At 37.7% G+C, this 14,658-nt stretch overlaps 2 protein-coding genes across 3 annotated transcripts; one reads left to right on the top strand and one right to left on the bottom strand.

Annotated features, from left to right (window-relative positions):
* Positions 1–1,463: 1,463 nt before the first annotated feature.
* Positions 1,464–7,228, top strand: LOC143846663 (protein COBRA-like). The gene is made up of 6 exons (XM_077355155.1): positions 1,464–1,858; positions 3,412–3,491; positions 4,428–4,884; positions 5,677–5,836; positions 5,944–6,221; positions 6,671–7,228. Exons 1-6 carry the CDS (start codon positions 1,771–1,773, stop codon positions 6,910–6,912), a joined length of 1,305 nt encoding a protein of 434 aa, XP_077211270.1. The 5' UTR covers positions 1,464–1,770; the 3' UTR covers positions 6,913–7,228.
* Positions 7,229–8,646: 1,418 nt separating this feature from the next.
* On the bottom strand, positions 8,647–14,448 carry ATE1 (ATPase E1). 2 transcript variants are annotated; one of them, XM_077355520.1, is made up of 3 exons: positions 14,290–14,448; positions 13,943–14,206; positions 8,647–9,131 (listed from the first exon to the last, which is right to left on the bottom strand). In XM_077355520.1, exons 1-3 carry the CDS (start codon positions 14,327–14,329, stop codon positions 8,917–8,919), a joined length of 519 nt encoding a protein of 172 aa, XP_077211635.1. In that variant the 5' UTR covers positions 14,330–14,448; the 3' UTR covers positions 8,647–8,916. The 2 variants fall into 2 exon arrangements, with proteins under 2 accessions (XP_077211635.1, XP_077211636.1); XM_077355521.1 differs by having other exon boundaries at positions 14,294–14,433.
* Between the last annotated feature and the right edge of the window lie 210 nt (positions 14,449–14,658).

The raw sequence follows: 14,658 nt of genomic DNA, 5'->3' as shown, positions 1-14,658 counted from the left end.
CAAGATGAGTTAGTAAAAATATCAAAACATTGCTGTGCTGATATCATTTCCCTTTTTATTTTCATGGCAGAATATTAAACTAGGCTTGATGGATGAAGCGTCTAGATCATCCGATCAACTGAAATGGGCCGACCCAAAAAATGATTGTTAGGAAAGCATGGTTTTAAATTTTCGACTGAAATCCGAAATTTCCGATTTTGGTCAAAGCCGAAACCGAAATCACATTCCCGAAACGTTATTTTTTTCAGCCAAAATTATGAAATTTCGTCGAAATTTCATCCCAAATTTAAGGAATGTCTGGTCCTCAGGGCCAAGATCCGATGAAGTAATTTAAAATTATATTTTATTTAATACACAATTTCGGCCGAAATTACCTAAATTTTAAAACGATTAGAAAGGAAGAAGGATAGAGAAACCCTAAAAAAACAGAAGAAATATCTTCGGTTGGAGCAGATTCACAGTTATTAATTTCAAGTCTAATAATAGGTTCTGTAACAATTGGATTGGGAAAGGAAAGGGGCGAATTTAGCATTTCTCATGGGATTTTGAGTCCAATAATAGGTTTGGACTGACAATCAATTGTAATAATCTAAAAGTAATAGGGCCTTATAAAAATGTTAAAAATAAAATCACTTCTTGGCTGCTCCCTAATGATTATTCTATTTCTCCTATGATAGGATCCTAGCCCTTAATCTATAAGGCCTCGTTTTAAGTTCCATCAAGAGAACGCTAGCCCTCAATTTTGTAGGAGTTGGCGGACCGGAGCTCTGTTCATTGTGGGACCAAGATCATGTTGGTTGCCTCATGAGTGGTCTACAAATCAACGGTCTAGAATACACACATTTCTTCGTGTGAAACTTAGGGTTGGGATTGATCCAGTGGACCCACATCATGTGTCTGCGTCCCTCTTATTTATAGTTAGATCCAAGGGATCCGTTGGACAGCCTAGGTCTATTGACATGCCTATTCGCCATTACTTTATAGGTCATGGAGCATGGACCCCAAATAAATTAAACATCTAGGTCGTGTTTGGCGACCATAAATTTTTTTGGAAAATGTTATCAGCACTACTGTATTCTGATGAGAGCACTCCTCAATTTATTAAAAGTACGGTATGGCCCGAACCATAGGATGATCCAAACCGTCCATTAGATGGGCCACAGCCTAAATAGGTTGTGCCCCAAAAATCATTTCCGTAGGTTGATCATAACCCTCCGATCTGAATGTTAGAGTTTTGATCCTAACCCTCTATAGATCGGAGGGTCAGGATCAACCTAAGGAAATAATTTTTGGGGCACAACCTATTTAGGCTGTGGCCCATCTAATTGACGGTTTAGATCATCTTACGGTGAGGGCCATACCGTACTTTTAATAAAGTTAGGAGTGCCCTCATCAAAATACAGTAGTGCTGATAACATTTCCCATTTTTTATCTCGTGAAATATTAGTTTATCAAGTGGTAAGAGAAGGCGTGATGATAGGAGATGAAGAGATTTGAGCAAGATGAAGAGACTTGAGGAGGGAGTATGATTGCAGTTAGAGTAAGAAGTTGCTATAAAGCAGGGAAAAAAGGATTTTGAAGAGTTTCCAAGTGAATTTTGTTGAACAAGTCGAAGTCTTGCATTCAACTTGTATATTAATATCTTAAGCTTGCTGACACTGTCTCTCTCTGGCGTGAAAAAGATAGCCATGTTCTCTCCTCTTTTTAGTGCTTGTTAAAGACCTTGTTGAGCTTTAAAGGAGGAGAAAACCCAAAACTCTGAAACAGAAGATGGGTTTTATTTTCTCCATTTCAAAGCTCACCAACTTCACCATTTTGGTGTTGTTACTGGCTTTATGCTGCATTTCAACTTCAACAGGTCTGGTAGCATCTTTTTCTCAGTTCGTTTTTTCTTGGGTTTTGTTTACTCGTTTATATTTATATTGCTGGGTTCCAAGCTTTAGCTAGTTTTTTTCTTGGGTTTTGTTTACTTCAGAAGGTCTGATAACAATTGAAAAAAAGATTTATACTTGTGTAGAAATTATCTTCTTGAGATCACAGGTAATAACATAGTTGAAATTATCTTCAACTTTAAAGGCTACAATTAGCCTAACAATGTGGTAGTTGACCTGAACATTTTCCAAAAGATAAAGTTTGATTATTGAAATGATCTGTAAATAGAGAAAAGGAAAGTTTCATGTAGATTTTAAAAGAGGCTTTTCATTTGGGTTATTAGAATTGGAGAAATAAAGAAAAATATTTTTTTCTCGATCATTTTGGGTTGGTTTTCCTGTTTATGCTAGTGGATTTTGGGCAGAAATTTCTATCTTCTTTTAATTAGTTTTGTAATTTGGGTTTTGGTGATTTGATAAAAGGAATTTGGCATTCTTTTATTTTCTGAGAGATTTACGGACGGGGTCGCTAAAACTGGTGAAAATAAATTAGTCTGTAAAGCATCTTGTTTTTACATAAACTATAAATTTTAAAAAGAAAAAGAAATATATGCTGTATTGTAGATTTAGCAATTTTGTTTCTTAACAAGAGAAAATGAAAGATATAATTTAATGCTATGTGGAGATGCTGCATTTGGGTTTTTAGAAGACTTTGGGAGGAGATGGGAAGAGAGATATATTCATAGTTTCAAAACTCTCATGTGTCATCGTGAACTCTCTCGAGTCAACTCCCTTTTACCTAGGCCGCGTTCCTGTTCAAGTACATGTTTTACCCTATAAAGTCAATCAAAATTCCATGGACTCTCCCAAGTTATGACCGTGTCAATGGAGTATTCAACTGCATCGACCAAGTACTCAACCACATCATGCCGAGTCGACTGGGATTTGCTTTGGTCGCATTTTGAAACACTGTTTTTATGTATTCTAGGAGTTTAAGATCTAGGGTTTCATGAAATAGAAGACAAAGATACTACTAATGTAAATAGTTGAAGTAATAATCATTTCCATTTATTTTCAACTCGGGTTCCTTTTGTATGTCCATAATTGTTTTGTTTGTTATTTATTGGAATTTTTTTATTAAACATGAAAAGAATTCCCAATTTGAGAGGATAGCTTTGGTGAGATTCATGATCTTGGAAACAATGAAGTGTGAAAAAAAGAAGAAGAGATTCATTTATGCTTCAAATTTGGAGATATCTTTCATTATGCTTTTAGAAAAAGCGGAGTGTTCTAACTTTGTTTCTGCGTTGAGTCTTCGATCTTGAAAAATAGAGAGAAAATTGTTCTGTTTGTACAAAAAAAAAAAAAACATTTGGTTTTGAAACAGGCCTGGAATAGTACTTAAGTGTTATTTCCATTTCTAATAATTAGCGTTGTGAAGTTCTCTAAAAGGATTAAAATTGAAGCTTTGGGTTTCGATATGTCTTGAGAGAGGAGTTTTGTTTTCATCTGACATGTCTTGTCATTGTTTATGTTGCAGAAGCTTTTGACCCGCTTGATCCAAATGGAAATATCACAATCAAATGGGACATTATTCAATGGACTCCGGATGGCTATGTTGTAAGTATCTAGCGGAAGACTAATCTTACTGAGCTATTATATCTTTTTAATGGAAATGAGAAGTTACCCATGCGATCAAAACACTCAAGGGTTGTATTTTTGGAAAATGGGGTTACTCGGTTGGGGAGAATGTGGTTTAGTAGGGACTCGAGAGAGGGGTGGCTGACCCAATTGCCCAATTTGGGTGTAAAAAATACCTTGCATATTTTGATAAAATTTTGAAAATTTTACGAAGTAATGGGTCGTAAAATTCATTTTTATGTGGAAAGAAACACCCTATCAATTTGGGATGTGTCGTAAAATTTGTTTTATGCCCATTCTATGTCGAAAGAAATGGAAGCTCAATGTTTTTCCAGTTCATCTGATTCTCCACCATTTTATCTTCTGGGAAATAAAATGCTTGGCCATCTGCTTAACATGATCCATAGTCCATACTCTATGCTTTAGCTACTTTTAATAAAAAGTAAACTAGTATTGTATGATGGAATGTTCTTTTAAATTTGCACCATTCTGATTATGTTATGGGAGCATTTGGATGTAGAAATTGCATGAGGACTGAAGTATTCAAGTGAAAGTAGAAAATACCCTTTTCTCTATTTGTATCAAGATGTCGATTTTCACATCATAATTTATTTGTTTTCAATCCACATACAAAACTTGAAATTTTCTACACGTTTAAGCTCTTCTAGCCCCGTCATGTATTCACAAAAATGGGTATTTATAATTTCCATTTTGCTGTGGCATACATTTCACATCCACTCTGAAGTGAACCATGATTTTGGTGAACTTTTTGAATTTTGAAGCCAGTTGAAATCTATTGCGACCTATGAATGTAATGCCAAGTTGTATGATTTCTGTTAGTTGTTTTCTCTCTTTAAAAATTTCCTTCCAAGTTCCAATTGTTCAAAAGATAACAAGGTTACTGTATTTACACAGGCTGTTGTTACAATCTACAATTACCAGAAATATCGTCATATTCAAACACCAGGATGGACTCTGGGATGGACATGGGCCAAGAACGAGATTATCTGGTCCATGGTTGGTGCTCAAGCGACAGAGCAGGGTGATTGTTCAAGATACAAAGTGAACCTTCCTCATTGCTGTATAAAGGATCCCGCAGTTGAGGATTTATTACCAGGAACCCCATATAACCAGCAGATTGAAAATTGTTGCAAAGGAGGAGTGATCAGTTCATGGGTTCAGGATCCGGTCAATTCCACGAGTACATTCCAGCTCAGTGTGGGCGCTGCTGGAACGACTAACAGGACTGTCAAAGTGCCTAATAATTTCACTCTCAAAGCTCCAGGGCCCGGATATACATGTGGACCCGCGAAGATTGTAAAACCGACTCGATTTGTTTCACCCGATGGAAAAAGAGTGACTCAAGCTTTGAGTAAGTTGGAACTCTGAACTTCTTGGTCCTCTAGAGTTTTCTAATCAGGATTTAGCTTATCTCATTTCAAAACAGCAAGTTCTTGTTCAAAACTATTGAAAGTTGTGACGCCCCAACCCCACTGTGTAAATATTGTCCGGTTCTGGGTTTTGCCACCCTCTCTGGTTCTGTTTTCCAGCAGCACTAACCGTGCCCAACCACTCTGCGGGGCCCGCCCCTTGTAGATGCTGGAAATGCATCTACACTGGGAGAGGGAGAATCCACATACATAGCCTAGAAACTTTTCCTCCCTTTCCGATGTGGGATCTCACAAAAGTCATGCCCTTTCCTGTTCTTGCACTGTTGGGCGAGTTTCAATTGATTTGATTACTAATAGGAAATCAATCTTTAAGAAAAAAAAAACCAAATTCTTAATGGGGAAATTCCAACTATATTCGCCTCCACTTATGAAAACTTGAAGGAGCAGTTTTCCTTTTCTAGCCTTGTAAAAAGTTTGTGGTAATTCTGTGAGATTTTCATACTATTCATGTTAATGAAGGAAGAACAGGGAGTTTTTAAGTGATTTCTAAAATTCTGGGAGATAATACACAACAACCATTTGCTTTTCTAATATTTCCCTTTTAGTAACTGGGACATGATTATGATTATTGGATTTTAAAGATTTTGCTTAGGGTTATTACATCTATTTAACAATTTTGTTGTAGCATGTTATAACAGTCTCCTTGACAAAAATTTGAATTGGGTTACTATCTTATTTTCTGACTGGATTTTACCTTACATATCTTATTGCAGTGACATGGAATATTACTTGCACTTTTTCTCAATTTCTTTCCCAAAAAACTCCTACCTGCTGTGTCTCTCATTCATCTTTCTATAATGAAACAATTCTCCCTTGCCCAACATGCTCCTGTGGCTGCCAAAACAATATAACTCAACAAGGAAGCTGTGTAGAGTAAGTACTGATAATCATTTTCTTCAATCTTTTACACTGTTAGTGTTCTTTTACCTTTTCAATTATCTGTCAGGAGATGATGTGTGGACCCTTTAACTGTTTTACAGGGGTGGGTCACCGTATTTAGCTTCGGCTCTTTCCGCTTGGGGCAAAAATAACTATGCACCTTTAGTTCGGTGTACCAACCATATGTGTCCAATCCGAGTACACTGGCATGTTAAGCTCAATTACAAAAACTACTGGCGGGTGAAAGTCACAATCTCCAATTTCAATTACAGAATGAACTATACGCAGTGGAACTTAGTTGTCCAGCATCCCAATTTCGACAACCTCACGAAGATCTTCGGCTTCAATTTCAAGTTGTTAAGCTCTTATCAAGCAAAAAGTAAGTTACAAAGTTATCCATCCTCTTTTATATTGATTTTGCTGAGTTTCTTCAATGGTATTAAAATTTCAAACTTTTCGAATTTGTTTAGATACTTAGGGCCGTTTGGAAACATGGATTTTAGAATCTTGGATTTTCTCACAATCCTAAGACGAGAGAAGAAGGAGACCGTCCTTCATTTTTTAATCTCTTGCCCTTCTTTCCATCAGCAAAAGAGTAGGAGATCATTTTGTGTTTCCAGGTTTTTGAAATCTCAGGATGAGAGAGAGATTTCTAAAACCTGGATTTCTTAATTAAAATCCAAGATTCTAGAAAGAAACGAAATGGATGGTCTCCTTCTTCTCTTGTCTCCCATCCAGGATTTTGAGGAAAATCCAAGATTCTAAAATCTGTGTATCCAAACGGCCCCTTGTATTAAAACTTGAAACTTTTCGAATTTGTTTATGCAGATGATACTGCCATGATGTGGGGAGTTAAATTCTACAATGATGTGCTCATGCAAGCGGGTCCTCATGGCCTTCTTGGACATGTACAATCAGAGCTCCTCTTCCGAAAGGACCCCTCAACCTTCACTTTCCATAAAGGATGGGCCTTCCCTCGGCGTGTATATTTCAATGGCGATAACTGTGTCATGCCACCTCTAGATGGTTATCCATGGTTGCCAAATGCCAGCCTTCCACACCCACATTAGTTATTCTGATCACATTCTTGTTCTCATCTACCATTCAAAAAAAAAAAAAACATTCTTGTTCTTGTTGACTTTTTTCTAGTAAAGCATCTGGGCTCTGAAATGTCCAACTGGATCATCGGAGGCTTCTTGCAGTGTTAGAATGTATCAGATCTGGTGCCGTTGGATTGTTCAGTGCTAGATTAAGCAACTAGTATAGATTAGGGTACTAGTCAAGATTTGGATAATCTTTATTTATCTATTTCCTTTCTTATCTTAATCTCTTTTCATGTTTATCTGTTAAGTACGCTATTTAAGTATTTATTAGTGTTTTGTGTTATCCTTCACGATTAGTGAAATAAATATTTTCATACTGCTTGGTAAGCACTAGTTCTCTAGTCATGGGAAAAGGAAAAAAGACTCACAGGTTTGTATAAATTCAACCCTAAATTTGATTGGTTCTGTTCGGTCAAACTCGAAAGCCCTGTGAGTCCCTCTCCTCAATACCTAGAAACTAAAAAGCCAAAAACCTTCCAAGCAACCAGCAGACAATAAAATAATAACTATAAGTATACGAAGAGAAAGAAGCTTATTTTTGTGGTGCCTATTATGCATTTGAAGCTTATCAGCAGAAATAAATCAATTTAGATAGTTCTTTGTGACTCCAGTGGCGGGCCATGGTAGATAGATTAACATGTCATTGCCCCAAGATAAGTTCATTGAAGTTCAATATGAATTATTGGGTACTTATCAGGAGATCTATGGCATTATCTACTAGTAAGAAGTGTGCCCATTTACTAGTAAGAAGTGCGAAAAAAGAAAATCCTTTGTCTATACATTTGAACCACCGCTAATCATATTTCATTTTATTGAGAATTAGGCAGGTCACATTTCATTTTATTGAGTGATAGAAGAAGCCATACATGGGCTTTGCTGATTCTACTTGTAACTTTGTAAGCTACCTAAGCTAAGTAATCGCATACATGGGCTTTGCTGAGTAACACTTTTATTGCAGAGTTGGGCATTCAGTCCTTTCATTTCATAGATGCGGATGTGGATCTCGGACCTTGCTATTGATTACTCGCAACAGTTTACAATAAAGAAAGGGGAGTGATAAATCGACTCCCAAATATGATAAATCAGACTCCCCATGTGTCTTTCTCTCTCCTCTGGGTTAGATAGAGAAAGAGGAGAGAGATAGACACATGGGGAGTCGATTTATCATTTTGGGGGGTCGATTTATCACTGCCCTAAAAAAAACACTCTTCAAAATGAAAGGATTTTTTCCCCTTGATTCCAAAACTCATGTACAAGATCACAACGTTAATTTAGAGGGTATTGTCGAAGAAAGACAAAGAAAGGAATCAAGATATAAGAAATTTTTTCTTTTTTCTATTAAAAATATTAAAATCTAAGGAATGATTTATATTTATATCTAACTATAAATTAAAATAGACTTTCTAAAAAAGATATTTAAAATGTAAAGTAGATTTGAGGGTTAAAAACATTAATAAAATTGCTGAAAAAATATTTACCAAAGAAAATTATCAAAACTAATCACTCAGGGATCAATGAAAGGGCGACAGCGGTGACAAAAAGTGAAAAAATAAGCTACTCTATGACTTGAAGCATCTAGAAATTCTGATATACCAAAACAGGAGCAGCATCTCATGACTCCAAATCCACTGAAACATTCCATCGTCACTTCTGATGTGCAAAATCAGTTTTAACAGGAGAGCAACATTTGGAGTACTTAAGTTGGTTAAGGAATTGACAACAATGATTATCTAAATCAATACAACAGTTCCTGAGGAAGTTGGTTTCCATCAACAAAACCAAGTAGCAAACAGTAACCTATATAACTGTGCTCAATGAATGGAACATTACATAAGATCCCAAAATATCAGTGAACAGCTTCTTGTAATTGCAGAGATAAGAAAGAAGTCTTCCACTTTCACCAATGGCGCCATGTTTCTCAGTTTTTTTTATTTTTGAATGGCCATGTTTCTATGTTATGTTATCTAATAACTAGTTACTTTGTTTTAGAACCTCTGCTTCTGCTATTGCCATAGGATCATCCTTATTCTCAGTTTCTTCCTCCTTTTCCCCTTCGTGCTCTTGAGCCAATTTCTTTCTATGTATTTCCTCGGCAGCTTCCATTTCAGCACGATTTTCTGCCTGTAAACGCTGCATTTCTTCTTCTTGCTGCTGTCGTTCGAACCATGTGTCGGCATCTGCCCAAACTGAAGAAATACACAGTCCAGAAAATTTACACCAGAATCAGCATGCTACTTTAAAGCCTCAAAAGTCGAAAGTCATCAATCATGGTAACCATAAGGACTGATATAATCATTCAAATACCAAAACTTAAAAGAAGACTAAATAAAAGGGCGATGATAAATTTGAAACCCCTATAGGATGATTTGCACCCCTTTTAACGTGAATTGAGGGAGACTTTTACACTTTTTACCATCAATTCACGTTAAAAGGGCTGCGAATAATCCTACAGGGGGTGCGAATATATCATTGCCCTAAATAACCCAAACTCTAATCTATATGCTGTACATAGCAACAATTAGAGAAGTGTCCAATTAAAATTTTGAAGGCTGAACTCCTACACTCAAATGAGTGAAAAACCAGATATATAGTGGCCAAATCTTTAACCCCGGAAAATGAAAAGCAAAAGCATGACAAAAAACTAATAACCATGAGTCTTGCAAATTTTTATTTATTTTTGAATAAATAGCAGAAGTTTTATTAAAAAGAATGGAAAGGCTGGAGCCTATTGCCTCATGATGGACTCCACCTAAACCAGTGTGGCTTAAATTTTGACAGTTCCAGCATTAGTAACCCCAACCCGGCTGGGATTGGTGGTTTTCTTAGAGATGAGGTAGAGGCACCAAATGAGCTTTTTCTGGTCCCATCGAATTTAAGGATTCTAATGAGGCGGAAGGTCAGGGGGCTTTTTGCAAGCCATTCAGATCATGGATAGGTCTGATGTGGGTCACCTTACGGTCTTGGGGGATTCTCTTAATGTCATTAGATGGATGGATAGAGCACACCTCCTCTGTGGAGGTTTGCGGAATATTTAGATGCGATCCGCGACCAGCTAGAGGGTGCTCCAGTTAGAGTCCAGTACATGAGGAAGTTGGCTAATACTGAGGCAGACCATCTGGCTCGTGATGAGGTCAGCTGAGCTAGTTCGGAGATATTTGACTTCCTTCTTGAGCGTAATTTGTTACTGCTCCTATCTAATTCGTTTCTTCTATTTGTACTATGTTTCTTCTGTAATCTCGCGCCCCCCCCCCCCCCCCCCCCCCCGCGGTTGGGCTCTTCTTTACATATTAATAAATTGCGCATCATTTAAAAAAAAAAAAGTAAGTTAGAGGGGCACAGAATGCCACAAAGTCAAAACCTCTCAGAGCCCTCTTTTAACAAGTGAATCACTATGTCACAAGCCTCACACCTCTCTTTAACAAGGGGATCACTACATCACTTGCCTCGGCTTCAAATGAATATCTAATGCCATTTTTTTGTGAATAGTATCAAAATTTATTAATCAGACCAGCAATCACACTATTTCCCTCATCGATGTGATCATGCTAAATAGTACAATCATGACTTGAAAGACAAACCTTAGAAACATAAACCAGAAAAAGTAGCAGGGATAACACCTGCAGCCAAATTATTTCTCTGGCAAAAAGTCTCTGATAATCAGACCAGTGTGAGACACTCCTTCATTAGCTAATTTGTCAGCCCTGCAGTTAACTTCTCTTTCCACATGGCATTGTATGGGTATTCATGCTTTCCCTTGAACCACCCGATAACGTTAAAGGAGTCTCCTCCCACCCTGTCCCCTTCTTTCCTGAATGCTCATCAAGGGTGGTAATAAAAGCCTTACACCCTGCCCAAAAGCTAAAACTTCTGCCAATGTGGAAATTCTCTCTCCCACCAGACCCGCAACGATGAAGATAGTGCAAAGATGGAAACCACCACCATTGGGATGCTTAAAGCTGAATTTTGATGCAGCTAGCAAAGACAACCCAGGAAGAGCAAGTACGGGATGTATTATTAGGAATGGCAATGAATCTATATTTCCAATTGGACTGGAGAAAGCCAAAACAATCTTTCCTTTACAATTTCTAAGGACTCCTCTCAATCCAGCCGGCCCCAGATTCTCCAAAGAACATCTGCTGCAATTAAAATTAATGTGTCAAATGGCGACAAAGACCATTTTGCAAACATTTTATCCCTGGTAATTTTCTTTAAATTAATTTTCTAAAATGGTAGAGGGCGAGCCTTGGCGCAATGGTAAGGTTGTTCCATTGTGACCTGGTGGTCACGGGTTCGAGTCACGGAAACAGCCTCTCTGCAAAGCAAGTGTAAGGCTGCGTACATCTAGCCCTCCCCAGACCCCGCAATGGTGGGAGCCTCGTGCACTGAGACAAACCCCCTAATTTTCTAAAATGGTCTTGCATCGATAAACCCCTAAGTATCTTAGAAGGCTCACCTAATAACCCAACTTTTAGTCTCAAGGATAATCCTCTTAATTTACCATTAAAAAAAAAGGGATAATCGTCCTAATTGAGCTTTTGTTCTCAAGGATTCTATGACTCTTCTCCTTCCAAATGTTCCATAACACTGCAAATTGAGGCAAAGATCAAATCACTTGGCCTGTCCTCCAAGATGACAGCAACTCCAACCATCTAAGAACGGACCGATAGACCCTAAGAAAATCCAACTCACACCAGACCATTTTAGCACTTCAAACCAAATTATTCTAGCCTCTTGCAATGAATAAATATCCTCAGTTCCTTATTCAACAGCACATCGACTCGCCAAATGAACCTAATTCTCAAAAGATTCAAAGTATTGATCCCATGCAAAGATGCCATCTGACAAAAACTGAATTCTTGGAGAAATTGGCACTTTCCAAAATACAAGAAAGCTAAAGAGACTTGAAAACCATCTTGGGAATCAGCTACCCAAATTCACCTATCATCTCCCATTTGCAATATAAAAAGCTCTTCAAACTGACCAAGAAGATCTAGGAGAGACAATTTCATCATTATTAAAGTTCCAACGGGAAACCAATCCTCAAATTGCAATTCCTCTTCCATCCTAAAATTGCAATTCCTCTTCCATGCCCACTCAAAACAATCTGCAATGCATTGCAAACTCTGTCTTGGACAAACATATAGAGACTAGGGTAGGTATAGCAAAGGACACTTCCTCACCAAAGATCTTCCAAAAACCTAAACCTCTCCCGCTCAATCTTGACCTAAGATCTCAAAGAAACTCACTTAGAGATGAATCCTTAAAACTCTTAACAAGTTAAGAAAAGGTCCACAATCACAACCAGTAGAAGGGTCAAAAAGGAAAATCTCACAACAGAGATTCTTTTGCTATGGCTAGAAATCACTAGTCTGATTAAGAAAGATCCATAACTATCGAATTTAAACAAGAATGTCTAAAATCTAATAAGTAATTAAGTTTTCTACAAGCAGAAAAGAACATTTAAAACCCAACCTACCATAGAAAGAGCCACATTTATTATCATCAAAACCTAATAAGTAATTAGCATGATAAGTTTCTATAACTAGAGAGGTTTATAAAACAAAATCATTTATTTTAATTATTTAGTTGCTTTTACCAGTGTTTAAAAACTCCTTGGCTCGGAACTCGCCCAAGTCGACTCCCTTTTACCTTGGCCGCGTTCTGCGTTGCACCACATCCGTATTCCATGTTTTGCCCTACAGAGTCAATAAAAAACTCCTTTGACTCTCCCGAGTTATGACTGCGTCAACCGCGTTCTTAGACGCGTCGGCGCAGAGTCAACAAGGATTTTTCTTGGCCGCATTCTGTGTCACATCCGTGTTTTTAGACATAGGTTTTTACTTTTTAGCAAAGCATCCTTACAACCTAATATGATAAGGAAATAACACTTATTGTCGCTAAGTCCTATACCTAAAGAAAATGGCTATTGAGATATAGCTACATAAACCTAATCGAAAAACATGAATAAAAAAGAACGAAAGAGGGGCTGACACAAATCTCACGAGGAAAGATTCAGAATTATGGCCACTAAGACTAAAAGCCTCAGGAAAAAAAATCTCAATTTTGTACCATTTAGAAGAGAATTATCTCCCTAAAACTCATGATCCATGTGAAATTTCACTCACCTAAAAAACAATTTCAAAGATGAAATGGCAATAGTAACTTCCTCAGCAAATTTAACAACAATCCAAGCGATTAAAACAAAACAAAATGTTCCTACTAAACTGAAACTGCAACCAAACTCATACCTATAAAACTGAATTCATATTCCTCCAACCAAAACAACACTCAAAAGTCAAAAGCAACAAAAACCTAAAAATAACAATACAAGAGAAATTAAAAAAAGAAGATAGGGCAAGCCCTACTCTACCTTCTTCAACCTGATTTACTATGACCCATTACAAAAAAAAAGACATAATGAATTTCTCCCACAACTATAACCTCAAAACCTAATTCATTTATTACGGTCCTGGGTAGGGGCCTACCTTGGTCTGGGACTAGGTGGGACCTGGTATGGGACAGATTTAAAGGGCCTAGCCTAATGCGTTCCATAAGAGCTTTTGGTGTATTGGTTAGGTACTTAACACCATTAAAACAAGAACCAGAGAAATAAATAATAATAATAATTAAAAAAAAAGATGGGTCGGAATAAAGGTTTCTCCCTATTCCCAAAAATACTGCCCAAAATACCAAATTCCTTAAAATAAGAAGAAATCGAAAAATAAAAGCTGGGTTAGAGCTATGATTAGGGTTTGGACTTACTGGGTTGGGTTGGGTGGGTCAAGATTTAAGGATTTTCTCCCATATTCCTAAAACCCTAGCCAATTAAAATGAAACGAAAAATAAAGCTAGGATTAGGGTTTGGACTTACTGGGTTGTGTGGGTCAAGATTTAAGGTTTTCTCTCCTAGTCCCAAAACCCAACCCAAAATACCCAATTCAATTAGAAAACGAAAAATAAAAGCTGGGTTAGGGTTAGGGTTAGGGTTAGGACTTACGGGGTTGCGCAGCCCATCCTTGCTCTCCACCCTTGATCCTCTCAGGCAAAGCATAATTCACGGTAAGAACCCTTCCATAAAGCTCGGCACTGTCCATATTATCCATGGCTGCAGCAGCATCTTCCTTCTCAAGAAAGGTAACAAACCCAAAAGAACGGTGCTTTTGGGTGGCCTGGTCTAAGGGGGTTTTCACGTCTTTGATGTCTCCAAAAGGGATGAAAGTTGAATGTAAGATTGTCTCGTTCACTTCCTCTGCAAGACCCCCTGATAGAAAAACAAATAGACATAAACTAAATTATTCATCAGAGTCTATGTATGTATGAATGTATGTGGGCATAGAGACTTACCTACGTAGAGGGTGTTCTTCTGGACTGGAGGATTGGCCATGGGATTCTTTTATTTTTCTTCTCGCCTTTGTTGTGGAGGAGACTGTGATTTGGGGACTATAAGCGTGGACCCTTCTTGCTGAGTCTTTGATGTGAAACCCAATTTTAAGTTCAAGGATTCCAATGGTTATTCCTTTTAAATACTGGTGGGGTCTTGCCTAACCCCAGTTTGCCCACCCAAAAAAAATTTTAGGTTCATGGTTCGGGCTCAACCCGGATCGGAACTGATCCGACAAACCTGAATTTGGCAATGTAATGTCGGGTTGGGTTAGGGTCAAGACTTAAGAGTTAAGACCCTGGCCAACCCGAACTCCGTCCTCTAATTTTATC

This window comes from Tasmannia lanceolata, unplaced genomic scaffold, assembly GCF_043159265.1.
Source record: "Tasmannia lanceolata isolate RefF3 unplaced genomic scaffold, GAP_Taslan_0.1 ptg000015l, whole genome shotgun sequence".
NCBI classification, from domain to species: domain Eukaryota; kingdom Viridiplantae; phylum Streptophyta; class Magnoliopsida; order Canellales; family Winteraceae; genus Tasmannia; species Tasmannia lanceolata.
The sequence above is the reverse complement of the archived record's forward strand: the minus strand, read 5'-3'. Positions and strand labels throughout refer to the sequence as shown.